General features: G+C 50.0%; 3 protein-coding genes and 1 non-coding gene across 6 annotated transcripts in view; 1 reads left to right on the top strand and 3 right to left on the bottom strand.

Moving 5' to 3' along the window:
• Positions 1-444: 444 nt before the first annotated feature.
• Positions 445-5,943, bottom strand: ABI3 (ABI family member 3). The gene is made up of 8 exons (XM_035347819.1): positions 5,608-5,943; positions 4,497-4,664; positions 3,419-3,595; positions 2,621-2,703; positions 2,265-2,360; positions 1,692-1,873; positions 1,438-1,563; positions 445-1,222 (listed from the first exon to the last, which is right to left on the bottom strand). Exons 1-8 carry the CDS (start codon positions 5,821-5,823, stop codon positions 1,062-1,064), a joined length of 1,209 nt encoding a protein of 402 aa, XP_035203710.1. The 5' UTR covers positions 5,824-5,943; the 3' UTR covers positions 445-1,061.
• Positions 5,944-6,846: 903 nt separating this feature from the next.
• On the top strand, positions 6,847-9,794 carry GNGT2 (G protein subunit gamma transducin 2). The gene is made up of 3 exons (XM_035347885.1): positions 6,847-7,549; positions 8,171-8,260; positions 8,648-9,794. Exons 2-3 carry the CDS (start codon positions 8,177-8,179, stop codon positions 8,771-8,773), a joined length of 210 nt encoding a protein of 69 aa, XP_035203776.1. The 5' UTR covers positions 6,847-7,549; positions 8,171-8,176; the 3' UTR covers positions 8,774-9,794.
• A 1,335-nt stretch (positions 9,795-11,129) lies between these two features.
• TRNAQ-UUG lies at positions 11,130-11,201 on the bottom strand. The gene has a single exon. It is a non-coding gene; the product is annotated as a tRNA-Gln (tRNA).
• Positions 11,202-17,426: 6,225 nt separating this feature from the next.
• Positions 17,427-25,023, bottom strand: part of IGF2BP1 (insulin like growth factor 2 mRNA binding protein 1) — a 35,571-nt gene continuing 27,974 nt past the window's right edge. For 2 of the 3 annotated variants that reach the window (XM_035347882.1, XM_035347883.1), the window contains 9 exons: positions 24,220-24,354; positions 23,857-23,979; positions 23,206-23,341; positions 22,953-23,075; positions 22,530-22,646; positions 22,257-22,331; positions 21,763-21,894; positions 21,463-21,576; positions 17,427-20,866 (listed from right to left, as the gene is read on the bottom strand). In XM_035347882.1, coding sequence (XP_035203773.1) covers positions 20,774-20,866; positions 21,463-21,576; positions 21,763-21,894; positions 22,257-22,331; positions 22,530-22,646; positions 22,953-23,075; positions 23,206-23,341; positions 23,857-23,979; positions 24,220-24,354 — 1,048 coding nt within the window. In that variant the 3' untranslated portion in view covers positions 17,427-20,773. The remainder of the gene's footprint in view (positions 20,867-21,462; positions 21,577-21,762; positions 21,895-22,256; positions 22,332-22,529; positions 22,647-22,952; positions 23,076-23,205; positions 23,342-23,856; positions 23,980-24,219; positions 24,355-25,023) is intronic. The other variant, XM_035347884.1, reaches the window with a different exon arrangement.

Here is a 25,023-nt window from a genome sequence, read left to right as displayed (position 1 = left end):
TTGCCCCTTTTAATTGCACTCTGCAGGGGGGACCTGCAGCATTTGTTGCTCTCTGGTGTTAGCTTTTCCTGGATTTATGCACAGCCTTAACGGCCCCAGAGGGTGATTTGTAAGTACTCCAAAGCATAGAAATCCTGGCAACAAATCTGAGCGATAAGGAAATAACCAAAGCAGGCCTGAGTTGTTATGCATTTATTTAATATTTCTCTCTCTTTGTTCTTCCTCTTCTGGACCCTGTTGAACTGTGTGGAACTCAAAGCCATGGAATTAAAAAAAAATACATATATATGTATCTAGATATACAGATACACAGTTTATTTTTATCCAGAACATAAACCTGGGTGTGAAATGGCTGTGAGTTGCATGTACATGGCCTTTCTCTTGCTTGGACTACTGAGGGGGGGGGGGGGGGGGGGAGGAATGGGGCTGGGTTACAAACAGTGTTCTGCAGATTGGGTCTCTTTTGGCTTGGCTCCTTCTCCCCCTGCCCTCTCCCCATTACTCAAGCAGCTGGGCACAACAAGTATTTTCTTTGGGGTTACTGCTAGAGTGCTTCTCTCCTCCTTGCACCTATGGTCATTCATGATTTCTGAGCTTTGGTTCTGCTACACCTGGGGGGCTCCCAGAGGGCCAGGAGCATCACCAGGGCTAGTCCAAGGGATTTCAGGCTTGCTGTACTCCATGTTTCAGACAGTATGAGGGACAGCTGAGTTTCCCTAGTGCTGAACCTTCAGATTATCAGCAGTGATTTCTGGTGTAATTAAAAAAGAAAACATGGGTGAGAGAGGTGCAGAGAGCAGGTAGTGGGGATGCGCTTGGTGCTGGAGGCTGCCAGGGTGCAGCAGTGAGGGTAGCAGCATCTGAGATGGAGCCCCAGCATGGCTGCCCTTGCCATACTGCAGCAAAACCTTTGAGCTGTGCAGAACACCATCTGTGCAAAGCCAAAATTCAATGGCATAGCAGAGCCCTCCCCACCTCCTGGAGCCCGAGCATGAGTGGATGCAGCTGAGCTGGGTGGGTGATCTGGGGTTGGGGGTGCAGAGGGTGACTACCCCTGGCACTCAGAAGGGCTCCACATAATTGCCAGGGAAGAAACCTACTTCCTCGCCCATGATGCCCTCACACCATCCATCCGAGTACCTCCGTGTGACATAGATGAGGGCCCCAGGCTGGAAGGAGAGCTCATTGTCCTTCTGCTGGGCATAGGGATAGAGGGTCACCACTGTAAGAAGAGGGAGAGAAATGCCATGGAGCAGGACAAGGCCAGCTCCAGGACAACTCACCACCCGGAAGGGCAGGAGAGAAGGTGTGAGCCTCTCCATGCTGTCCTCTAGGGGGAGCAGAGTTGCTCCCTTAGTGCTGTGACTGAGGTCAGGGGCTCAACGGGACAAAGAAATCTGTTGGATCGTGGTGGACCTGAGCATGGAGCTGCTGTACCTTTCTCCAGGTAGCTCGCTGGGACCCAGGCGGGCTCCTCCACATCTGGTGGCAGTAGTGGGGTGAAATCCTCAAAGTCAGGCAAAGCCAGTGGTGGCAGCAGTGGTGGCTCGAGGTCATCAGAAACTGCAACCCCCCCTCCCCCAAAAAAAGCAATGGGGGAAAAAGGGCTCCACATGGAACAGAGGCCACATGCAACAGTTGTGTCCCTGTTACCCACATGATGAGCACCCCTGGACCACCTCAGCACTCACCTGGGGGGATGATGTCCAGTGGGGGCAAGGCCAGGTCCCCCAGTGGTGGGGGGGGTAGGTCTGTGGGAAGAGGTGCGGGTGGCAGGACAGTGGCTGCAACCAGGGGAGGTGGCCCTGGGAGGGACAGGAGTGCTGGTGCTGCAGGGATGCCTTCACCACTGTCTCCCAGGGCTCCAGTCGAGCTGGGGGTTCAGAGGCAATGCCAGGTCAGAGGAGCCAGGCCAGATCTGTGGCTCAGCCCCTTGTCTTTGAACACAGCCACCTGCCCCGTGCCAGCACAGGGTGACACCCACTGTGGTCACCATGGTCAAGGACCTCAGCATCTGCGTGCAAATCCTGTGCAAACCATTTCCTTACTTCATGCCTCAGTTTCCCCATTATGTACCCTCTCTTTAAAGGTACTTTTGCTCTAGAGATAAGGACTGACTACAGCAGTGAATCTCATACTCCCAAAAACCATATATATATATTTAACCAAAACCTCTCTGCAAGTGGAAGCTCCCCAGAGCAGCAGGGTGACCATGGCTGCCCCAGGCCCACTGACCCCTGGGCCTTTCAGAACCATGCCTGTACCTGACCGATGTCAGAGAGGAGGTGGACGAGGCTGTGGAGAGCTTTCCCGGAGGAACCACAGGTGGCTGTATGGGCTCAGTGACACGGGAGCTCCTCCTGCAAGCAGAGCAGCCGCTGAGCCTCCTTCCTCCTCCCACTGCACCTCCTTTACAGAAAGTGGCTTGGCACGGGGTTAGGGACAGGACACCAATGACAGCAGTATCACATGAACCTGTAGTGCACCTTGTGGCTCTGTAACCTCCACTGTCACCTGCTCAGTGACACCAGCATTGTGTTGGCCCTGATGGTCACAGCTGGTCCAGAAAGATAAAGCCCCCACCACCGCACCCCCTCCCCCCTGCCCCTGGAAGCCTCACCCCAGCGTGCCTGCAGACTGTGTGGCTGACTTAATCCCTTTCCGAGCCAGGGTGCCTGTGCGGGAGAGCTGGGTGCTGTGGTCCTGCAGGCATAAGGGAACATGGACACATGACAAGCACACTGCACCCTGATGTGCTGTCCCTGTGGGCAGCACCGTCCCTGCGGTCTTTGCTCCACCCTTCCCCAAGGGATGCTGCCAGGTGGTCCAGGGAGCTGGGAGCTGCCCCAGATGACAGAAACAGCCAAGCAGTGGAAAGTGCTGGTGCTGCAGTGTTGTGTTGCCACCGTGGGAACAGCAGCCCCAGCACCACCACTTCCCCTCCAGCCCCGTGGTAGTTTCACACTGTGCATGTACTTGTGGTGCTGCAAACACCACCACCACCCTTCCCCTCCCCCCCCCCCCCAGCACCTTCTGGCAAGGGCAGCTGAGAGCAGTTTCAGTGCTGGAAAGGCACTGTTGGAGTGAGAGCACAGTGGCTCAGCTCTGCCCCCAGCATTGCTGCCAGCCTTGGCCAAGCAACTCCAGCACTGTGTGTCTCTGCTGCATTTGACCATGCCCTATTCTCCTCCTGCCCCAAGACAGGACCACTGAACCCCATTGGGATGAGTCCTGGGATGGGCTGGGAGAGAGTACAGACACACACCCCCCCCCACACACACACTTCTCCATCCAGGAGGGGTTTGAGACTGTGTACCCACCACCACAACCCCAGGTCACTGGGGACTGAGAAAGCCCATCTGAGCCTCCACCTTTCAATGGGACATACTCCTCATGCTGACCCCATCACCAAGCTGACCTTTATGCCATGACCAATGTCATCCAGGATGCTAAAATTGAGGGGTTTCCTGCAGTAGGGCTCCAGGCAGGGTGGGCCAGGAGGTGACATGATCTTCTGGTGGGCTGGAAACCTCTTGCTGATGGTCAATGACCCAATCTCCCGTCGAGAAACTTTCTCCTTGTGCATGTCAATCCTCTGTGGAGATGGCACTATCACCACCATCCCCTCCTGGGTTCTCCCCACCTCCTGCTGCCATCTCCAAGTCCCACCAGCCCTTCACAGACCTCCCCACATCTCCCTCTCCCTGCCTATAAAATAAGTCAGAGATCAGGCCTAATTCAAGCTTCAGCCTGATCCCGCTGGTCTGTGTGAAGCCCCCATAGAAGTCATGGGGTCAGAAGCAGCTCTTCTACATCTCATCAAGGCAAGCAATGCCCTTGATGCCACCATATCCACCTGCAGTGGATTTGGCCTTTCCTAAAGTGGAAGAGCAAAGGCATGAGACAATGGTGAGGGATTTGCAAGTCTCAGCCAATTTCCTGCTGCTTCCAGAGTAACTGCCAGGTCCCTTCCATGTCAGTAAAAGCTCCAGGCAACTTTCAAGTGGCAGGAAGAAGGTGGGTGGCTGCAGAGCTCTGTGCCAGTGTCCTCAGGCTCCAAGAGGATGAGACCAGTCTCCATTGAGGGGAGAAAGCAGCTAAACCAACATGACTGCTTCACACTGCAGGTGGCTTCCCAGGTGGTTCCAATGGTCCCCTCCAACTTTACTTGCAAACACCCACACTGAGACAGCGCCTGCTCCCACCCCCTCCCCCCCACCCCCTGGAAGACAACAGTTTCTGAGCCCCAGGTGGACTTGTCCTTCAACAATCTGTTGGGTGACCACCATCACCCTGGGGTGAGAGATCAAGCACTGCAAGATGCTCTGATGGGCTCTGGAAACCATGGTAAAGGATGGTCTTCAGTTCTTTTAAGCTGTCCAAACGTTCTCAATAACAGTCATTTTTTCTGGAGACCACCCCACCTTTTTCAGGGCCCAAATCTCACAGCAACATGGACCCAACATGAAATGTCAGTGGTTGGAGAACAGACCCACCTGAGACACACAGCTGATGTTGGCTTCCACCTTCCACAGCTCGGCCTCCTGCAGGTCTAGCAGCTGGAGGAAAGTGTTGGCCAGGCTGCTGACCTGGTATGCTACGCTGGCCAGGGATTGAGTGCTAAATGCCATTGTCTCTTCCAGTGCCTTCTGCTTATCACTCGTCTGGAGGGCAAAACACACCTAGTGAGCCAAGCTGAGACAGCTGATACCACACCATGTCATGTTCACCCTCCTGTCACCATCTGCACGCTGGGGTCATAGGGGAGTGAAGATGCTTCTTCTTTCCAAATGCATCACAGTTCCTCCAGCTCAGCCAGCAGGACTCAAACACCAGACAGTCAGCAGTGCTCAGCTTTTCTGGCACTGAAGGATCACAGTGACTCCTCCCTGGACAGTGACAGCACCATCCTGGTGCAGTGGCACAATGCAGGGTTCTGCCATGCATGAGTGATGCCACCAAGAGAGAATCTTTAAAGCACAAGGGGACCCCGTTGTCAAGACACTCTCCTCAGCAAAGAGGGCCAAAACAACCATTTTCCCTTCTATTGCATCCCAAAAGTCCCTGCCCCACCTTTCCTTCAGCTGGTCACAAGGCGATCAAGGCAGGGAGGAGGAGGAGGAGGGAAGCCGATGACAGCAGAGCTTTGTGCCCACTCTACATCAGGACATGTGGTGGGGACGAGCCCTGTGCAGGTACCCAGCTTGCCTCTGTCCTGCGAGGAGACACCTCCACAACCCCAGGGACAGCTTGAGCTGGTGTTCATGGTCCCCTCCCTGGTTATCTCTGATGGCATCAAAACCCTCGGAGGACTTTCCCTTTGACCCAGTCCTAATTCTGAGAGCTGAGCAGAAAAGCATCTGTGGAGCATTAGGGGAAATCAAAGCACGAGAGAAACCCTGAGAGCTTTCACTGCTGGGTAGGAAGTGAGTGGGGAGGCTTGAGCTGCCATCACCAAGAGTCTTCATCATCACACCAGCCTCCCCACCCCCTACCCCTACTCCCACCCTCACCCCCAAGTACCACTGTCTCAATAAGGAGCTTGATAAGGCTCCTAGCTGACTCCAACATCACAGCTCACCCCATGTTGTCCCTCAACACCCTCACCTGCACATAGTTGGTCTCGCAGTAGTCAGCGACCCGATGGAGATTGCAGTAGTTGTCACGCAGGACCTGCCTGGCTGCTGGGATGTCACACTGCTGCAGCTGCTGCAGCTTCGACATGGTGCTGGGCTCAAGCACCCACTTCCTCTCCAACCGCCTCGGCGCCGGGTTTTGAAGCTTGCAGCGGTGCTGACGCAGGGCCTGCGGGTCCCTCAACATCCCATCCCCCTCAGGGATGCCCCACAGGCATATGACCTCTCCAGCTGCCTTCAGGCATTGGCCCAAGGAGAGCCAAGGAGAGGCGGGGGAACACCAGGAGAGGAAGAGAGCATTTCCCCAGCACTACTTGCTGTGGTCCTGTGGGGAGCTGGGCTAGTAGGGGAGCCCCTTGTCACAGCCGGCAGCCATCCCACCAGGGCAGTAGACAAGAGTGGCTGCAACAGCAAAGAATCTGGGTCATGGAGGAAGCTGTGGTGCAGGGGGGAAAGCAGCTGATGAAGCCTGAAAGCTGTTGGTGTGCTGGAACCCCAATACTCACCTCTGCCACCTGCACCCAACATGTATATCTGTATTCACCTCCAGACTCCAAACTGCAGTTCTTTGTGTCTCTCAAGGGGGAACAGCTTCTGGAGCAAGAAGGCCTGAAAGCAAACAGCACTGGAGATAGCATGCTCAAAACAGGGTGGTATTTCCAGGACAATGCTGCAGTTCAGCTCCAGACAGCCCGAACATGCCCATTTCTGAGCATTTTGGAGCCAGCTTGTAGCAACTATCGGGATGGAGGAGCTGCTGCCTTCCCAGGGGGTGTGGGGCCAAGCCCAGATCCACTGCATCCAGGGAGGGGAAGTTCCTTCCCCTTGCCTTTATCAGGCAGGCAAGAGATACACCCCCTAGGGCAGTGCTTCAACTGCCGGGTCTGCCTTGTGCACCCCATTTGGGATCAAGCTGTGCCTCCTGACCTTGCTCAGCTCAGGCTGTTCTTAGCCATCACATTCCTGCTGGGGCCCACGTGCCAAGTGGCCCAGTGGAAGCTCCTGTCCTGCTCTCACCAAGGGCAGAGCATCCCCTATGGTGCTTTACTAATTGTGTTTTCCAGTGCCACAGGACAATGGGAGAAGCTGTGCCAAGCAGGGCTAAGGGCATGAAATTCCCACTTCCCAGCACTGTTTGAGGAAGGTCAGTCCCAGGTGCTTGAAAAATCTCCCTCCACCTTCTCCTCCTCCTGCTGCAGGCACCTCCTCAGGCCCTCCCGAGCTCTGTCCACAGCCTCAACAACTTTGCATGGGCCAGATGGCAGCAAAACACCCTTACTGAGCCCACAGACCCATGAGTGCTTGCCTCCCTCATTACATAAGAGTACAACGATGAGGGAAATGATGAATTTCTTCCAGCACTGGCTCTGCTTCTCACACCCTCAAGGGCCAAGAGCTACCCAATCTGCTCCCTAGCCCCTTGTGGTTTCCTTGCCCCTCCGCTCTTCTTCATCCCTTCTGAAACAGGTGGAGCCCACTCCGATATGCACAGGGGATGTTCCCATTGCTCCATGTCTGCCAGGCAGGTCAGGATCTAACTGCCACACAGACTCAGACATCCACAGTTGGAATCAGGGGCTTCCCAAGTGCCTTAGCCATCAGCTCCACAAAGCACTTCTTCATCCCTGCCCTTCCTTTCCCATCCTCACCCTCTCCCAGCCCTCCCCTGCAGCCCTACCACTGATTACCCTGGGCTTTGAGGCTAATACTCAACACCTGACCAGCTTATTTGCCTGAGTCTATTATCAGCTTAAGCACCAAAGACATCTGCTCCCTGCTACTGGCTGGGAGATACAAAGGAGTCTTCAAGCACGCAGCAGGAGAGCGAGGGTGCAAAGGACGACATCTTGTCAGCATATATGGGTTTCTGAACACCTCCATTACTGAGAGGGGGCAGCTCCTTGTCCCTGTAGGTAAGTGGCTTTGCTTCCTCCAGGCACAAACACTATTGTAGGTGTCACTATCTTCATGAGTTGGTAGTTCCTCAGAAAACCTGCAAAGCTGCTCCTGCCCAAGCAAAGGACACATTAGCTAGATCTAGTTTGCATTTATGTTGCTCTGCTTATTCAGGAGACACTGAGAAATTTGATGCATTCTCATCTGTGTCCTCCTAAGGGGCTGCTAATCCAACAGCCCTAGTTTTTCTCTGGGCTCAGCTGGCCCTGCTCAACTGGCCACCTCATGCTGTTGGGAAACAGCCTCTGTGGTAGGCAAAAACTGCTTTAAGAACTAGGCTAGATCCTCCTCAGTTGCCCTCAAACTGCACCTTTTGCATGATTTGTCTAGTGAGAACAAGCAAAACAAAAATCTGCTTACTGCAGATGTTATACAAAGTATTTTGAAATGTGTGTGTGTTTTGAAATGTGTGTGTGTGTTTTGTTTTGTTTTTAAAGCTTCAGCCCCTCTCTCAACATGAGGGTAGTTGAGATGTTGCCAGCATTTGCAATAGTGTTATGGCCAAAGTGATAGTCCTAATGTGCCCTAGGTAAAGCCCATCTGTAGTTTAAGCATATGCCATTTATGTGTGGTTACAGGGCAAAATGGCTCAGGATATGACAGAGAAAGAACTGTTGAAGATGGAACTGGATCAGCTGAAAAAGGAGGTGAAGAATGAGAGGCAAATGGTGAGTATTTCACCCAAAATGGAAATAGGCTTTCCCTGGGGTAATGTTCTGACCCAATTGTGTTGTGAAGGGAAAACAAACTACAACCCCCTCAAAATAAGCCTCATATACAGGCACAAGCATGTGAGTTCAAACCTTTTGCCTTGAGACATGCATCCCCTTGGGGTTTAGCCTCATGTCTCACAGTCCTGTGGCTGCAGCCCCACGGTGGAGTGTACATGGAACCTTGGGGATGTTCTTGGGAATACCACAGCCATGGGTAGCTCCACAGTTCTCCTGTCCCAAAGGAGCAAATGGGTTTGTAGGCAGATGACGAGCAAGAGTGCAGGTCTGCAGTGAGGGCTTGTTCCTGTAACCCATGTGGGGCATCTCCTTCCTTCCTTGCAGGTCTCCAAGACCGGCAAAGAGATCAAGGAGTACGTCGAATCCATGGCAGGAGAGGACCCACTGTTGAAAGGTGTCCCTGAGGACAAGAACCCCTTTAAGGAAAAGGGTGGCTGTACAATAAGCTGACACCCTTCCTCTTCCCTCCCTGTCCTGGCCAGGAACTGGGCTGTTTCATGCAGGAGCCAAGACTGTAAGAAACCTGCTTTTCCTGTAGTCTGACCTTGGCACTGGGGAGTCCTGAACCAATATGTAGTTGCATCTAAAGTAGAAAAAAAAAAAAAGAGAGAGAGAGGAAAGAAAAAAGTTATCCCCTCCCCCCAACACTGGAGATGAGGTTCAGCAGCCAGAGCAGTGTGTTTTTGTGATCATGTGATTTACATTTGGTTTCCGCCAAGCAAAACTTCTGTATTTTTAGCAGCAAACTGGGCTTTAATGAAACCATAGGGCTGTGTCTTGTTTCATGCTTCTCCAAGCAGACCAACTCCAGCATAGGCTCCAAAGCCCTGAGCTGAGCCCCCCTCTCCCTGCTCACTGCAGAAGAATGCTCCCAGCGGGACCTCACTTATTTCCCCTTGGTGCCTGTTTTCCCATCTGGCACTGGCAGACAATATAGTGTTGCTAGTTTGAGGCTTCCAGAGGTCTGAAGCTTTATTCTCTTTATTCCAATGTATACCCCCAGCCCAATAATGCTGTCCATCACTCCTACAGACCACAGTTCACATCCACAATGCATCTAGAGCCATAGGATGTCCAGAGTATGTCTGGGGACTTCAACACATTATGAGACACAGGAAGGTGCAGGGCCCCAAGCAGCTTGTTCAAATGCTTCACCCTGCCACTTGGTCTCGCTTCCTTGCTGGGAAACCCTCCAGCAGCCACAGGAGAGCAAGCTGTCAGGGCCTGCCTGCAGCTGTGGTGGCTCCAAACACTGCCTTGGCTTTACCATCTGCCCTCCTGCTCTCCTCTGCTGCTGAAGCTGTGCTGTGGGCAGGCGGGGAGGATGGACCAATTCCATACAGGTAGTAGTGCTGCAAAGTCTTGTCCCACAACGTCTCGATGGTGACAGGGATGACTTGGAGCTGGCAGCCCAGACAGCCTCTGCTCAGAGGTGGTACATGCACAAGGTCAGTCTTAAACACAGCAATGATAATTGCTACAAATTCAGGGCAGGTACAAACCTCTCCCACCACATGGGACATGGCTGTTTGGTGATTGTAGAGAAGGTACCCTTTGCATATTGGGTATAGCCTTTGTCTCTCATGATGCTGGTGGAGAAAGCAGCCACGGATGAGGCTCCAGAAGACCATGGAGGTGGGCTTAGGACTACTTTAAATGCTGCATATACGGAGAAATTGCTCCTGGAGCCATCTGGAGCTGCAGTGTTGTCCTGGCTGCTGGGCCACTGCTGGTCATGCTTGACACTTGCCTGCAGGAGCCTGTGGGACTGGAGGTCCTCAGCTGTTCAGCCTCAGACGTGGCCCAAAATCTGGGAACCCTGTGGAACCTGAACACAACAAAGAGGTTCTTCCTGGTTGCAGCTCAGGAGGGAACTCATACAAATCTTCTGCATCTGGTGTTGTGTACCTACCTAGCCATAAATAACTCAATCAATAAAGGTTTTGTTCTTTCTCTTGCCTACACCAAATAAATCCACTCAGTGTGCATTCAAAGCACAGCCTCTGTCTCTTGTGTCTGGAAAGGATAACTTTGCCACACAGCACGGATCAAACCTAGCGATAAGCATCCCCAAGCATCCTCCTGCTTTATCCAGATTAGACATCCTTACCACAAAAATAAATAACTAAATAAAAATAAAATCCGCTTCTGTGCCAAAACAGAGCTTTATTGTCCATCCCTGCTCCTAATCCCGGAGGAGGAGGTCTCAAACAGGTCTGTGTTTCCTGAGCCCTGGGAAGATCGCCCGGTTAATTCTGGCTGAGCTCCCCAAGCCCTGCGTCACAGCCAGCTCCGCCTCGGCGCTGCGCGGCCGCCGCCCGTCCTCCGCGGTGGGCTGATCCAAGCGCTGCCCCCTGTGGGGGAAGGGAGCATTTCTCTACTTCCAACCCCACGGAGGGGCCGCAGCTGGACGCCCCCCCGACCGCCGCCAGGATTTGTGGTGCCGCCCGGTGAAGCGCTCCGCAGCCCGCGTTAGCCACCCCCCCCCCCCCCCGAAGCGGGGGCGCCGCTTAGCGCAGAAGGGGGACGCTCCCAGCCAATAGCAGCGCGGGGAGGTGGCAGCGTCACTCCACGCGCGCAACCTGTGCCAGCAGCTGAACAGCGCCCTCCTCAGCTCCGCCCCGTCTGTGCTCACGCGCGTGCGCTCATAAGAGCCGGCGCCCCCGCACAAAATGGAGGCGTGTGGGTGCCCGGCACAAGTGGAGGACGGGAGGGCTTTCGGGGCAGGCCCGGTGCCGCCACCACCCCACCGATTCGCGCCCGCCTCCCGCTGAAATATCGAGACAGCGGAGACAAAAAAGCCACGAGGTCCCACCGAGATTTGAACTCGGATCGCTGGATTCAAAGTCCAGAGTGCTAACCATTACACCATGGGACCGCTCTGGAGTTGTTTTGCCGCTACTTCTTGACTCTTGTCGCCGCCGCTACGGTTGCTCTCCCCGACCTCGCCTCTGAGGTGGGCCCGGCTCGGGGTCTCTTCTGGACGCCGCCGCCCTGCCGCCGCCGCCGCCGCCGGTAGCCCGCCCGCCACCGCACGCGTCGCTCGGCACCGCTCCACCGCGCCCCGCGGGCCCGGGGAGGGGCTGGATGTGCCAGGGCTCTGCAGCGCCGCCAAACCCTACGAAATCTGCAGTCTGGTCGCGCTGGTGCCCGCGGTGTGCGTGTGTACCCGGGCAGCTGCCTGGCAGGCGGCGTGCCCGCCTCCCGCCGAGACCCCGTTTCTTCCATTTTAAACCGGGGCACCGTGCCCACACGCCCCTGTCCCCAGCGTGGGCCGCGGGCAGAGGGGCCGGGGGTCTCGGTGGTGCACGGCCCGGGCGCGACAAGCCCCGAAACGAAGACGGGCTTTGGGCTTTGCAAAGGGCCTGAACCCCGTGCCCAGCGCCCCTCAGAGGTTCTACAAAAGTATACCACATGCTCCTACAAACCCCAGACGTGAAACAGAAAAAGTTTGGATCCCACCACAGGGAAAGTTAACATCCCAGCCAGACCCAGTACACCGCCGATGAAGAACAAACGGCAACCTCCAAGGTTTCCCTGGGCGCTGCTGCTGCCACCCACATGCATGTCCTCAGACACCTGTTTCCCCACCAGCACCTTTATTTCTAACTTCCTGTCCCACAACTCGATGAAAAACACACAGCAACAGTGTTAGGCTGGATTGTTTGTTTGTTTTCTTCTTTATTAAAAATAAAAACAACCAAAAAAACAGTGGAGTAAAGCGGTTTGTGGCAAAACCTTGCTGGAAGAGAAATGGAGCCCACATCCACCCATAATCTCAACTCCACATCCAAACCAACATAATGCCTCACACCAGAGTACAAGGGAAGAACACAGATTAGATGAGGCAAAAAAAGAGAGGGGAAAGGTGGAAAGAAACATTCAGCTGAAGGGAGGAAAAACAGTAGCCTTACAATGAAGTACAACTTATTTTTGAGGAATAGTTTGAAATTGCATTGGAGCAGTTGCTGGAAAGAGACACGGCTTTGCTCAGTGGGTTAATGAGCACTTTTGGGTGCACCTGTCCCATGGTCGAGGCACTGCTGGGTGCTCCTGGTGCCAGGATGCAGAGTAAAACAGGACCTCATATTTGGCTCCATTGCAATTCATTGGAGTGCTTTGCATGGCTGATGGGCTGCTCAGGACACCCCTCGCACTGCCATCAACCTGATGCCACCAAAAAATATGCATAAAGCCCCACTATACTGGGGAACTGAGGAGGATGGAAGTTCTACTGCTGACAGAAGTAAATATCAAAGTTGAAAATGAAAAAGTAATGGAAGATTGAGCATAAAAAAAAAAAAAAAAAAAAAAAAAGTTACAACTAACCAGTTTGGACTGCTGAGGTCTGGATCTTTTTCAACTAATGACCACTTTAAAGTGAAAAGAAAGCCCATAAATTCTATTCTTAAAGAACATTTTTCTTTGGAAAACGAGTTTTTTTTTTTTTTTTTTTTTTTTTTTTTTTTTTTTTTTTTTTCCCCTCTACACTACAGCATGTGGAGTTGCCACTATCTAGTTTTAATCTATTGTTGCTAAGAGGTAGATAAACAAAAATGACTTGGTTATATATAAGGTCATGCCCCCATGTTTGACATGCAGTGAAACTGGCAGACTCCATAGGCACCAGCCATTTGTGGCTTTCAAGAAACTCTAGGGTTTCATCTGGGGTTTTGCCTCACCTAGAGTGACCCTAAAATTTGTTGGTTTTCAATTCAGCCTAACAGAGCTGGTTAAATAAGCAATATTGGGGGGGGGGGTTATGTGTCAAGTTTTAGAGCCAGATTTCCTCTTGAAGTCAACATATTTGATCTCATGATGAATCCAGATACATTTCAAATGAACTGATATGCTTAACTGCTTGGTAACGAACACTTAAACACATTATGGCGATTTTGACGGTTAGCTTCTGCACTGATCCCAGACAATCCCACCAATTTTCTGGGACAATCCACCAAGAGCAACAGGAGCCCGATGCATCCAGTGCTACTCTCCACCTCCTCCAGGATACTCTGCCTGCACAGGAGCACAGCAGCTCTCAGAGAGCCCTCCCCCACTCCATGCTGCTGCATCCCTATGGAAAACATTTACCAACTACGTCCTGCTGGACTTAGTGTTGCTTTTCAAAATCCTTTACCCAAATCGGTCAAAAAATGGCTTCAATTCTGTCACACAGCTGACTCCTGGGTCTTAATTTGTTGTGGTTTTGTTTTGTTTTAGCAAAAAATGCCTTTCATCTTTAGCTCATGTTGATACTTTGCTAATGCAGCACACAAATACCTTCCACAGTTCATAATCCACTGTTTTGCCACAATAGCAGGGATGGGCTGCCACTACAGACCAGGCAAAGCATCCTGGCATGCCCTGCCACAACTTAGTGAATTATTTGTCTTCAAGAAAAAATAAAATAAATAAAAAAACAGTAAGGTACAGTAAAGCAGCAGGGTTCAAATGCACACTACAGTCAGCAATGGGCTGACTTTCAAGGAGTCCAATTTACAGCCCATCCTGACCAGCGACTATCCCAAACCAATGGTCCCAGGAGCCTTCCTCATCAGCTCTCTTTCCTCTTCTATACTGCAATGCTCCCTCCCTAATTGTGGGGTGGAAGGACAGGGTTCCAAATCTGTCTCTCCACCACCTGGGAGGATGTGTCTTCTGATGTGTGTGAAGACTGTCCCGAGGCTGTTCCCATGTGGCAGTGGTGCCAGACTTTCCCCTGTCCGTCAATTGGGTCAACCTTGAGGTAGTTTGCACGTGTTCATTTCCAGCTTGCATCATCTGCATGTTCTCCAAAAATCACAATTTAAGAGCCTCTGGGTGGTTTTGCTCTGCTCCAGATCTTACCCATAATCACAAATTATTAAAAACAAACAAACAACAACAACAAAAAATGCCAAAACTAGTAAAAAAGGCTTATTCAAGGCTGAATTGGGATTCATTTTTCCCTCCCTACACATCATTGATGTGCATCTCCTACACACCATACCATGGCAGATAATTCCTTCAAGAGAGTTTTGCAACTTTAGATCCTCATTTTGCCTAACAACAGTTATCCTGTCATGGTGCTCTGCTCCCAGTGAGCTGCTGCACAGCTCTGCCCATCGGACATCCCAAGTTAATTTGAGCCTTGGACATACTAATTTGCATGCACCTGCTTAGAGGCAGTTTCCTAAGCATTGGGCAGCTGGCACTTGTCCACCCACTTTCAACAATCAGGCTGAATTTAAATAGAATTGAAACTTCCATGCACTAATTCATGCTGCCAGTCACCATGCCCTTCTCTCATAGCAAATCTGTGTTTTTCACCTCCAGTCAAGCAAAGCCCAGGGCCAGGCTGGGCACAGCACATCCCAGCCATTTGCTGTACCCAAGCGGCCTCTCAGGGACCTTCACTTTTCACAGGCTCACACTGATTTCATCCAAACAAAACAAAAGCCACAATGGGCGGAAAGAAAAAGAAAGAAAAAAAAAAATCCTCTCACACCCCAAAATCTCAGTTACTATTTTTTTTTGAAAACAAAAAAGTTCCAGAAATATTAAGCCTACATTCTGTGAATCACCAGGAGACAGAGAGGGAAGAACTATATTAAAAACAAAGAAATTAAATTTATGTCTTCAACTGTTTTATAACAAGTCTGCATTTCTGAACTCTTTTTTTTTTTTTTTTTTCCAGAAGCTAGAAAACACAATATTTGGAACTAGAAATTAAGAGATAATTTTATTCTGGTACTGATGAACTATTTGACTAACTTATACTGATTTTTTTTTTTCCCCCACTAAAAACTTAAAACACAACCAAAACCCAATGCCCAGGAAACATAAAGTGTACATTAGAGGCAGTTTCTTTTCAGTATTTACAATGGATTTTCATCTACTTTGACCCTGTAAAACTCTTTCAAGCCTGTCAGTGCAGTCAGACTGCAATCATGACTGCCAGGAGGGAGCATGGCCCAATTGTTGCTGCTGAACCCCAACTCACCTCCCTACCTCAGGGAGTCCCCAACTCACTTAGGGGATGAGAAAGTGGTCAGAACCTGGAAGAGAAAAACATTAACTGTTGGGTTTTGTTTGTTTGGCTTTGCTTTTTGTTTTCTCATTTTCCCTAACTGAATGAAAAGATTCTGATAGCAATAATATGAGATGAACCCCCCAAAAATCCACATAGCATCATGGTTGTTAGTCCTGGAAGCAATATTTTGCCTGGTATATGGAACTGAGCATCACAAAGTGCTTCAGAGACATTAATTCATTAATCCTCACAACAGGCCTGTGAGGTAGATAAGAAGTATTACTCCCACTGGGGAGAAACTGACACACAGAGATTTATTTATTTGCTTTCTTTCCGTTTTGCCCTACGGCCTTAGAGCCAGCCAGTGGCACACTTGGGAAACAAACTCCCTGCTATACCCATGCACTGCTTCCTGCCTGAAGCTCCCACCCTGGCACAATCTGGCGAGCCCCAAGACAGCAAGCAGAAACTCCCCCTCTCCTATCCCAGAGGCTCCCTACATGCCTGCCCGTCTCAACTTAAAAACTTTCTAAACTGACAGGAAAGAACAATTTCAAGAAACAAACTGACCTGCCATGCACCCCTTTCAGCACTTAGGGCTACCTCCTTGGGAGGGGGGAATAAAAATGGGGGGGGGGGGGGGAATCTGCTAGTACAAACACGAGAGGCAGCAGCTCAGAAGAGAGGAGCAATTGGTGCTGCTCATCACCCTGTTCCCCAGTGAAGATGAAGCCACAAGCAAGCATCTTCCCTGGGTCCCTGCTGTGTCCCAGTCTGGTTTTATCAGATTTAGCACAGTGGATGTGGGTTGATTTTCTTGCTATTAAAGGGCTCCTATGGGAGGTTCCCCATAAATTGCCTATTTTTCCAGTGCAAAGAGAGTAGCTATCAGGAAGGAGGTACTGCAGAGCAGTTATCCTCCTTTCTGCTTGCTTTCAGGTTTTACTAGAGATTTGTTTCCTGCTTCTTCACTCCAAGCCTAATTCAAAGCTTGCTTGCATCTCCTTCCCCTGGCCCTCATGACCAGTCTGGATGGGGATCCTGGTTTATGCTGGTTTAGTTGTTCCCAGCTCAGGTTGGCTCTGGAGAAATACAGAGGTGCTTAGAGGCATCTTCCTTACTGCGAATAACTTTACAAAGCAAAGTTGCTTTCCAGAAGTCCTACTGAACTCAATGGGATGTCAGTAAGAATTTAAGCAGGCATTTAAGTGCTTCCCCAACCTGGGGAGAAGAGAAATGGCCAGCAGCAGACTTGCCTCTTCCCAGCAACTGGGTCTGCCTTATGAAACCACAGCTGATGCTGCCTTCCTTCAGGGAAACAATGATATTCCCAAAAGAACCACTCACTCTTATGTGACAGCACCAGTGATATATCAGCTGCTACAAAGACAGACTCAGGCACTGGTGGCAAAGGGATCAGCCTTGAGGTGGCTTTGTGCCTGCAGCCCTTTGCTGGTGAAAAGCATCAAAGGTGTCCCTGAATCATCAGACTTTAGGTATGTGTCAAGATCTTCTCACTGCAACAATCTGATTAACAGTATTATGGGTGGTGTTTTTTTTTCTTCGTAATGATAGTTTGCACCAGTTATCAAAAACACTTGCTGTTGGAAAATACAATTATAATCACCGATGTCTGAATACACTGATTTATGCAAGGCTGTAAAAAGTAGAGAGCCAGATTTAAATAAGAAACTGTTTTTCCTAGGACAAATGCCACTCTCTGAAAGAGAAGGAAAAACAGGCAAAAGCACCTTCTTGTGGAGGGGCACAAGTGCAGGTGTTGCACAGGTGGGCAGGGGTTTCCTCCTGCTGCCACTGCACAGCTTTGCTCCTTTGTTCCCATCTCTCTGGAAAAGGGCCAGCACTTCTCCATCACTAGAGGTGAGCCTGATCCTGTGTTCCTCATGCACCCAAAATTTCCATGGGGTTTAGGAGTGGAAGAGAGGAGTGAGGCTGGGGAGCCAGCTGGCCACTTACAAATTGACTTCACCACCAGTGATATATTTCCAACTAATACTCAAGAAAGGGTTGTTTTCCTGCAGGTATAATGAAAAAATAGCAAGATGGGACTTTTTTTTTTTAAAAAAAAAAAAAAAAAAAAAAGCACATGAACCTTCTCAAGCAGACAGGGAGAGGTTCACACCTATCATTCATTAAGGTTGTTCACTTTTTCTCTCCTTAGTATGTGTTTGTATAAAAAAGTTGGCTCCCATTTCTTTTTTTTTTTTTTTTGATTGTTTGTCCTCAGTAAAACTGAGGTAAATCTCTGTAAAATATTTAACAGCATCATAGTATAGTGGAGAAGATGGTTTGAGACTTCCTCTGTGTCAACACAGGAAGCCAATTTGTTTGCATTTTGAAAGATATGGCTTACAACTGTTTGTAAAATTGCCCAAGCTGGCACAGTTTAAATATCAGCAAACCCCATGTACCCCACTTGGCATAGCCAGCTTGATGCCTAAGAATGGTGCTTGAAGGTAAGTCTATCCTCGTATTGCCTTGAGTAGTAGATTTCCAATTCCAAGCACTTCAACAATTTGGTTTCCTGATGGAGTTGGACTGACAAAGGCTTTTTTTTTTTTTTTTTTTTTTAAAAAAAAAAAAAAGTCTTTCCAACTGAAAAAGTTGGTGGGCTCCAATTTGTCCAAGTTCTCAAAGAGTCGTGACATCTGATAGCTCTTGAGTCATGGTAAAATTCATTTCTGGCTTGAAAAGGCCAAAATAATATGCTGCTGCCATCTTTTCCACTATGTCTGAAGTTTCTGTCGTTCTCCATAGAGAGCTCATAACACTTGGCTACCTGCACATAACTCCTGGCTCATAAGAAATTATGAAACTTAACTTCTCTTTTCATTAAAAAAATAAAATATTCAAGACTATCAGCTTTTATATAAAATATCAGCAAGCCCCCCCCCAAAAAAAAAAATTGCTGAGGTAACTTCATACCTTGAGGTAGCTTTTTTTCCCTCCTTTTTTTTTTCTTGTTGCTCAAACACACAGCAATATCTGGCTTTCCCCTACACCTTGTTGTTGTTGCAACGTCTAAAAGGACAGTAACTGCTGCTGTGTTCCCTTATCAATAAACCACCCGCCTTCCTGATGCTGCATAATCCAAATTCAAAGCCAGTTCTCGCTTTGGAGGATGCACCCAGGAAAACGTCTGCTCAAATGGGAGGTCTGGTCTCCATTTAAGAAAGAAATGCTAAGAGCATCAGTGTGAAGTTTATTTCCAATTCTCTCCTTTTAAGCCTTGAATCAGCTCGCCCAAGGCTGCTGCCAGGTCTCCTCCTGCCTCCTGGGGCACCTGCTTTGCCCCTCTCTCCACAGCACACTGCAGGCTCCAGGCTGCACCACCTTCCCCCAGAGCCAGACATAATTTTGCTTTTTCACCCCCCGCCCCAATTTGCAGGAAAACCAGCGTCAGCCAACATTTGGGCTGGATTACAGAGAAACATGGCACAGGGACTTTACCTGGCATGCAGTACCCCTGCTCCAGTCAGAGCCATGGCCAGGGGCTGCACAGGACCAGGGCCCCTCTACCACAGCAAGGAATGCATACCAAGCCCTGCCCCACCCCCCACATAGAGACAAGACCTTACCCTGCATGGAAGAGGCAATCACAGCAGTTACTGTCCCTTCCAAATACTCAGTATTAAAAACAAACCATTAAAATATATATAAAATATAAAATCCTCATAAGAGTGATGGGAATCAGTAACCATCTTACATTCATTTGACGTATATATTTGGTATTGTCTCACGAGAACAGTTCTTACCACAGAAAGAAGGGTGGTGGTGGTTGTGTTGTTTTGTTTTTAAATAAGGAAAAAAATCTTTTAATGTGCTACATTTCTAGAATATTTTTCTCCACCTAGAGAAATTTGAGTGGAGGGCAACAACAAATAACCCCAGGAGAGTTAAAACAAACTAGCACATCCCAAGTTTGTTAACAATATTCCCCTGGATATTAAAAAAAAAAAAAAAAAAAAAAAAAAAAAAGTTGTGTTGCCATACACCCACCTGTGGCTGAGCCCTGGAGACACCAGCAGGATTTCAGGGCGCAAATCGATTGCTCCAGGTGGGGAAACCGAGGCTGAGTTCACATCCCCAGCCACCTGCAGAGGACTTTGCAAAGGAGCTGCTGCCCCTCCTTGCACGAAATGCCAGAGATGTCGGGGCAAAAGCATGCCCTGGTTCAGCAGCAAAACTGGACTGAAGAGCCAAGTGCCAAGGCTCTTTCTCAATACGAGATATACAGAGCCTTAGAGATCTGTCCTCCTTTACACCCCCAAATTCCATTGGCTTTTCTCCTGAACTCCAGAACTGCTCTGCATGCATTTAGTTCAGGTAATCTGATTATTAAAGAGATGCAGATTAATTCATACTTCCTACCAAGCAGGGTTTTCTTTGCTTTTGTTATTGTTGTTTTATTGCTGTTGCTTGAAGGGAGGAGGGAAAACCAAAGCACTTCCTTCACCTCTTCCCTTCTGCATGCAGTTTGCCTCATCTCTGGAACAGGTTGGCACCTACACAGCTAAGATCACTGAGAAAATGGTCACTGCTAAAGCTGTACATCCCACTTCTGCCATTATTTCAAAGGCTTCAAAAGAAACTTCTTTAAAGTAAACTAACCTAAAATGAAAAGAAACATTAAAACAAATGAAACAAAAAAGTCATCCTGGAAAATAGAGGTGCTGTCCTGGCTTCTAAGGCACTGTACAACACAGCACAGGTGAGAGGGAACTTCTCCAGCTTGCTCTTGGGTGTTCCTAAGATTCAATAGGTTCAAAGCTCCTAAGGGATCCAAATCCATTTGGCACTAAGGCTTTTTTTTTTTTTTTTTTTTATATCCCACCTTGCAATGGAACTTGTTACCAATGGGAGTTGGTAAGTTTGCTAATTTCTTAAAAAAAAAAAAAAAAATCAAAATCAAAAGCTCCAAAAGGTTTAACAGCGCTCTAGAAATATCCATCAGCTATGCTGCCAAGGCAGGAGGAGGAGGGAGGGACAGAGAGATTCAACTGCAGGGAAGCCCTGGTGGGAGCCAAAGATGGATGGGGTAGTACTTCCAAAAGCTACTTAAATGAGAAGGCAAATGTTGCACCCAGAAGAGTGGCTGAGTGCTGTGGCAGTTGCAGGTTTGCTGCACTGTCATCCCTGGCACCCCACAGTGCTCCAGCCTCAGCAGCACAGCTGGTTCTCCCAGTGCACTGCAGCACCTCTCAGTTCATTTAAGTAGCTGTTCTGGCATGGGGAGCTAAAAATGGATCAAATTACGTGGTATGATTCTTAACCTAGCCCTCTAACTTGGAAGCCAATCAAACTGCCTTTTAACGTCAACCTGTCAATGAAAAAATTGTCTATGGTAACTGATTCCCAGCCACTCTTAAGCCCAGCATTGGCTTGTTCCACTTTTCACACTGGTGTCATTGCTGCTCTTATTTCCTCCTTGCTTGCAGCTGGCCACTCTGTCCCTTCTGATGTTGCTGCTTCACCTGGGCCAGAATGTCTCTGATCTTGCGCTGTGCCATCTGTGGACAAGAAGAGCAAAGAGGGAAACTGGGGTCCCTGTGCTGGTGTCAGAGCACCACTCCCAAGCTCTCCCCCTGTCCAGCAGGTCCTGTTAAACTGCAGGGAAACGGCACTACAGGTCACGACAGATGTTGATGTGGGCAGCACAGGTCACAGAAAAAGTTCAGGACATTTTTTCATTCAACGACGCCTGCGAAGTGGGATGGGAAAAAAAATCTCTGTCGCTGGTTAGTTTCAAGAACATGTGAGATCAAATACTGGCAGGAATTGTTCATGGTGGCACAGGTGGGCTAGGTAACTCCTGCAGATCCCTTTCTCTCCTATTTTACTGTGGTTTTCTCAAAAAGTTGGGTTTTGGACATCACACTCTGTGAATGCATGTGCACATAAGCCCACAGCTCTCCCTCCTTCCCTCACTTCCCTCACTATCTCACACCATCACCCACAGCAAAGGGGCTCATGGACACCCAATTAAAAATAAAACATAAAATCAACAGCTAAGTGCAGAAAAAACTTCTATAGGAGGAAATACAGGTGAACACTACCCCTTATGAGCAATGGGGGATCTACCAGCACCGAGCTGCCAGGACCATACCTGGCTGGCATAGAAGTGCCCGATGATCTTCACAATGACTTGCTCGTTCTCATCGGGTGTCTGATCCCGTGGTACCACCACCTCCGCTGCCGTCAGGTTCTGCAGCTCATTGACCTGCACGGAAGGGTAGAGACCAACCCGTTGCATGGTGTGGGAAGAACATTCATGTCCCCCAAGCCAGTGACAGTGGGAAATCTGTCACTGGGATTCCCCTGGCTGCTGGCACAAAGTGGGTGCGCTCTCAGAGACATCACAACCCCGTGATGCTCTCATCCTCTTCCAAATGTCACTTTTGCTTACAGTTTTGCCTCCTTTGCCAATGACCCTCCCCGCAGATGAGGCAGGGACCCGGATGTGTGTCTCCAGCTTTACTTCTTCCTTTGGTCCAAAAAAGTTTTCCTCCTTCAGCTTCCCATAAATCCTGCCTTGTGCCTGTAGAGGGGAAGGAATGTGGCATCAGGTGCAGCTTAAGATGTCCTGTCCCCGCATGCCCCCTCAGTGCACCCAGATCGGCAGGTATCCATCCTGGGGACTAGGGACATATGCCAGATCCCAATCAAATCCCAATTCCTCAGGGTTTTAAGCCAGCTCAGCTCCCAGGAGGGCTGGTGCTGTGTTTAAAAAAGCTACAGACCTCCCCTGGAGGTCTCAAAAGTGCACGCTAGGAAGAGGGGGCCATTCAGTTCCTCCCCATCCAGCTTTGCAGGGAAGGGGATACTGGAGGAGGGCACTGGGAGACCCCTTCCCCCCCCCCCCCCCCCCCCCCCCCCAGTGATGGCAGCAAAGGGAAGGACCTTGAACTGAGCTTCTGGAGGGCCCGTGATGATGACCATGCGCACTTTGGAATCCGGCATCTCTGGGGGTGCAATCTGGAGGGGAGGAGAGAGACTGTCACTGCAGCAGGGAGTTGCACAGGCAGGATTATGGCCATGCCCTCCTCCCCTGCAGTGCAGGATTGGACACCCAGACACATCACCTGGGCTTTTAAGGTGTTTTTCACCACCAGAACGGCACCCACTTGGTGAGAGGTGCTGGCATGACAGAGCTCCTTGACAGGGAGACACTACCTTAATAGAGGCACTTGCAAACCGGGAGAGCTGCTTGATGTGCTGGCCCTTCTTGCCAATGATCGCACCAACCGCCTGCGCAGGGATGAAGACATGCACGGTCTCTTGCTCCGGAGGCTGCAGGTACAGTGTTACTGCTCAGGCTCAGATGCCATCATGAGGTTCTGGGCGGTAAAGGGCCCTAAACCCCCCTCTGCTAGCCCAAGTGACAGCTATGCCTCTCCTGATGGTGCTGGGTGAGTACTTTGCTGTATTTGCAATAAGTTAAAGGTCCAGATTCTGCACCCACACTGGACCTGACCTGCCAGCTTACAGCAAGAGATGCTAAAGTCACAGCCCCATTCATTGCAAGGATCTTCCCAACACAGAGGAGATCTCTGAGCTGGAAACAAGAGTGATTTTAGCTGCCATGTGTTCACCTACCATGAAGGAGCTGTATGGCGCGGCTCCAGAGACACTGCTAGGAGGAGGAGGTACTGCATTGGAGGAGGCAGGGAAGAGGCCCACAGCAGCCAGGTTAAGGCCAGGGATGAGGTGAGATTGCAGCTGAGGGTGAGAGGAAAGAAATGATCATTGCTTTTACCAAGGCATCCTCTTAGAGAGGGCACATCAGATGAGAGTTAGGGCAGGAACCCTGCCCGGCAGAGCTGCTGTCCCTGAGCCGAGCTGCACTCACACTCATGGCTGCTACATCATTCTCGTAGGCTTCCCTCACTTTCTTCATGATCTCCTGCTCTGCTTTGCAGCAGTTCTCGATGCAGCCCTTCACTGTGATCGTCCTTTCAGGGTTGTACAGAGTCAGGTCCTGCAATCTGGTGGGGGGGGGGGGGGGTGTCAGCGTTACCCTGGTGAAGCAGCTGCACCATCTCCCTGCCATGCCTTCCCGGCAGTGTATGCATCCTCCCTTCATTCTCATGGAAGATTAGCTGCTATCATCATAGCAGGCACTGCAAAGGCAGCACCTGCCCCGGTGCCAGTCAGAGCAGGGACCAAAATAATGGTTTGCGTTGGGAAGTCCATCCAGCCTTCCCCAAAAAACATAATTTAAGAGGAAAAAACAATTCTCACTGGCTATAAAACCCAGACAGACCTATGGGCCACTGCAGCACAGAGGGTAAGAGGAAGTGAATAAAGAAAATATAATACCAAGATTTTTCAAGACAGCTTTGGGAACCAAAGTACCCATGCCATAGGTTGGTTTCCCATGTAATGGAGAGGCATCTTCGCCCACTTTCATCACATCATCCATCTCTTCCTCATCCTTCCCATCCACCCCAGGCTGGAAAAGGTCTGCCCTGGTTTTCCCAAAGACAGCAAGGAGCCTTACGATGAGATGGTGATTTTTGTCTCTGTGTCCTGCTCCACTTTCTTCAAGTTTCGCCCTTCTTTGCCAATCAGGCGCCCCACAAAGTTGTTATGGGCCAAGATTTTCAGAGGCACTTCATCAGCTCTTGAGAGAGGAATGAAAAAAAAAAAAAAAGGATTACTACTGCCAGAAGAAGAGAGATTGACTACACAGTGACAGGGTAAATTCATGTTTCCTTGCTCAAAGTACTCCAGCTCTCCCAAGGCACAGCTCCCACATGCAAACTGGAGTGCCACACAGGTCCAGGTGTTAAGAGAGTAATGCAGCCCAGCAAAGAGCTGTGGATAGGATATGCATGCACAGAAGGGAAGGGGGAAACCTTACGTCTTGGTGTCCTTTGCCTCCTTCTGCATGATCTCCAAAATCATTTTGCAGGCAGCAGAGCAACCCTCAGGGGTGGAGTGGATGCTGATGGCTTTTTCTGCAGCTCCTGCATTCTCTTTTCGGTGGACATCAATCCTGCAAGCAAAGGATCAATGCTGGGGTGGGGCACAGGGGAGAGGCTCTGGCTTTCCAGCAGTGTGAGTGCTGGCTGCTCTACTCCCTCAGCATCCCTGCAGACTGCCCTAAGATCAAGCACTATGTTAGATGCACACAGGAAAGGAAAGGGGAGTTAATTCTGGGCTCAATACTTGACATGGACACAGTAGCTATAAGCTCAAAACACAGAAATCCAAATAAGGCAGCAGCATCTATTTATATTAAATAACAGGAGTGATTAAGTGGTGGAACAAACATGTTCCTGGGAGATGGGACACATTGTCTATCAATTCATGTCTTAGAAAAGACATGCTCTCCTTGGAGAAGAGCAGTAGTCAACACAAGATTGTAGGCCAAATGCAGGTGGGTGAAGCTCAGCAGGCTTGTGCTAAACAAGACCAGCTGAACTAGTGATTTCCCCATGCCCTCCCTGAAGTTTCTCTGCTGCCCAGCAGTGAGGAGCGTGTGGGCCCTGATCCAGCCAGGGCTGTCCTGGCAAAGGGAGACATGTGGGGAACAAGAAGGCAGAGCTGAGGAACCACATGGGAATGTGGCTCTTGGACATACCACCCTGTACAGCTTGAGTGCCAGAGCATCCTCCATGCTCCACAAAGAAATCCAGCCTCAAAAATCACTGCAGACCAGTTC

This window comes from Oxyura jamaicensis, chromosome 27 (genome assembly GCF_011077185.1).
Source record: "Oxyura jamaicensis isolate SHBP4307 breed ruddy duck chromosome 27, BPBGC_Ojam_1.0, whole genome shotgun sequence".
Classification (NCBI taxonomy): domain Eukaryota; kingdom Metazoa; phylum Chordata; class Aves; order Anseriformes; family Anatidae; genus Oxyura; species Oxyura jamaicensis.
The sequence above is the reverse complement of the archived record's forward strand: the minus strand, read 5'-3'. Positions and strand labels throughout refer to the sequence as shown.

Excerpts from the sequence above, each read along its gene's own strand:
- ABI3 (XM_035347819.1), bottom strand. The coding sequence starts at position 5,823 with ATGTTGAGGGACCCGCAGGCCCTGCGTCAGCACCGCTGCAAGCTTCAA. Across the intron at positions 3,596-4,496 it reads ACATCAGCTGTGTGTCTCAG|AGGATTGACATGCACAAGGA; the intron begins GTGGGTCTGTTC and ends CCATCTCCACAG. Across the intron at positions 1,223-1,437 it reads AGCGAGCTACCTGGAGAAAG|TGGTGACCCTCTATCCCTAT; the intron begins GTACAGCAGCTC and ends CTCTTCTTACAG.
- GNGT2 (XM_035347885.1), top strand. The coding sequence starts at position 8,177 with ATGGCTCAGGATATGACAGAGAAAGAACTGTTGAAGATGGAACTGGAT. Across the intron at positions 8,261-8,647 it reads TGAAGAATGAGAGGCAAATG|GTCTCCAAGACCGGCAAAGA; the intron begins GTGAGTATTTCA and ends CCTTCCTTGCAG.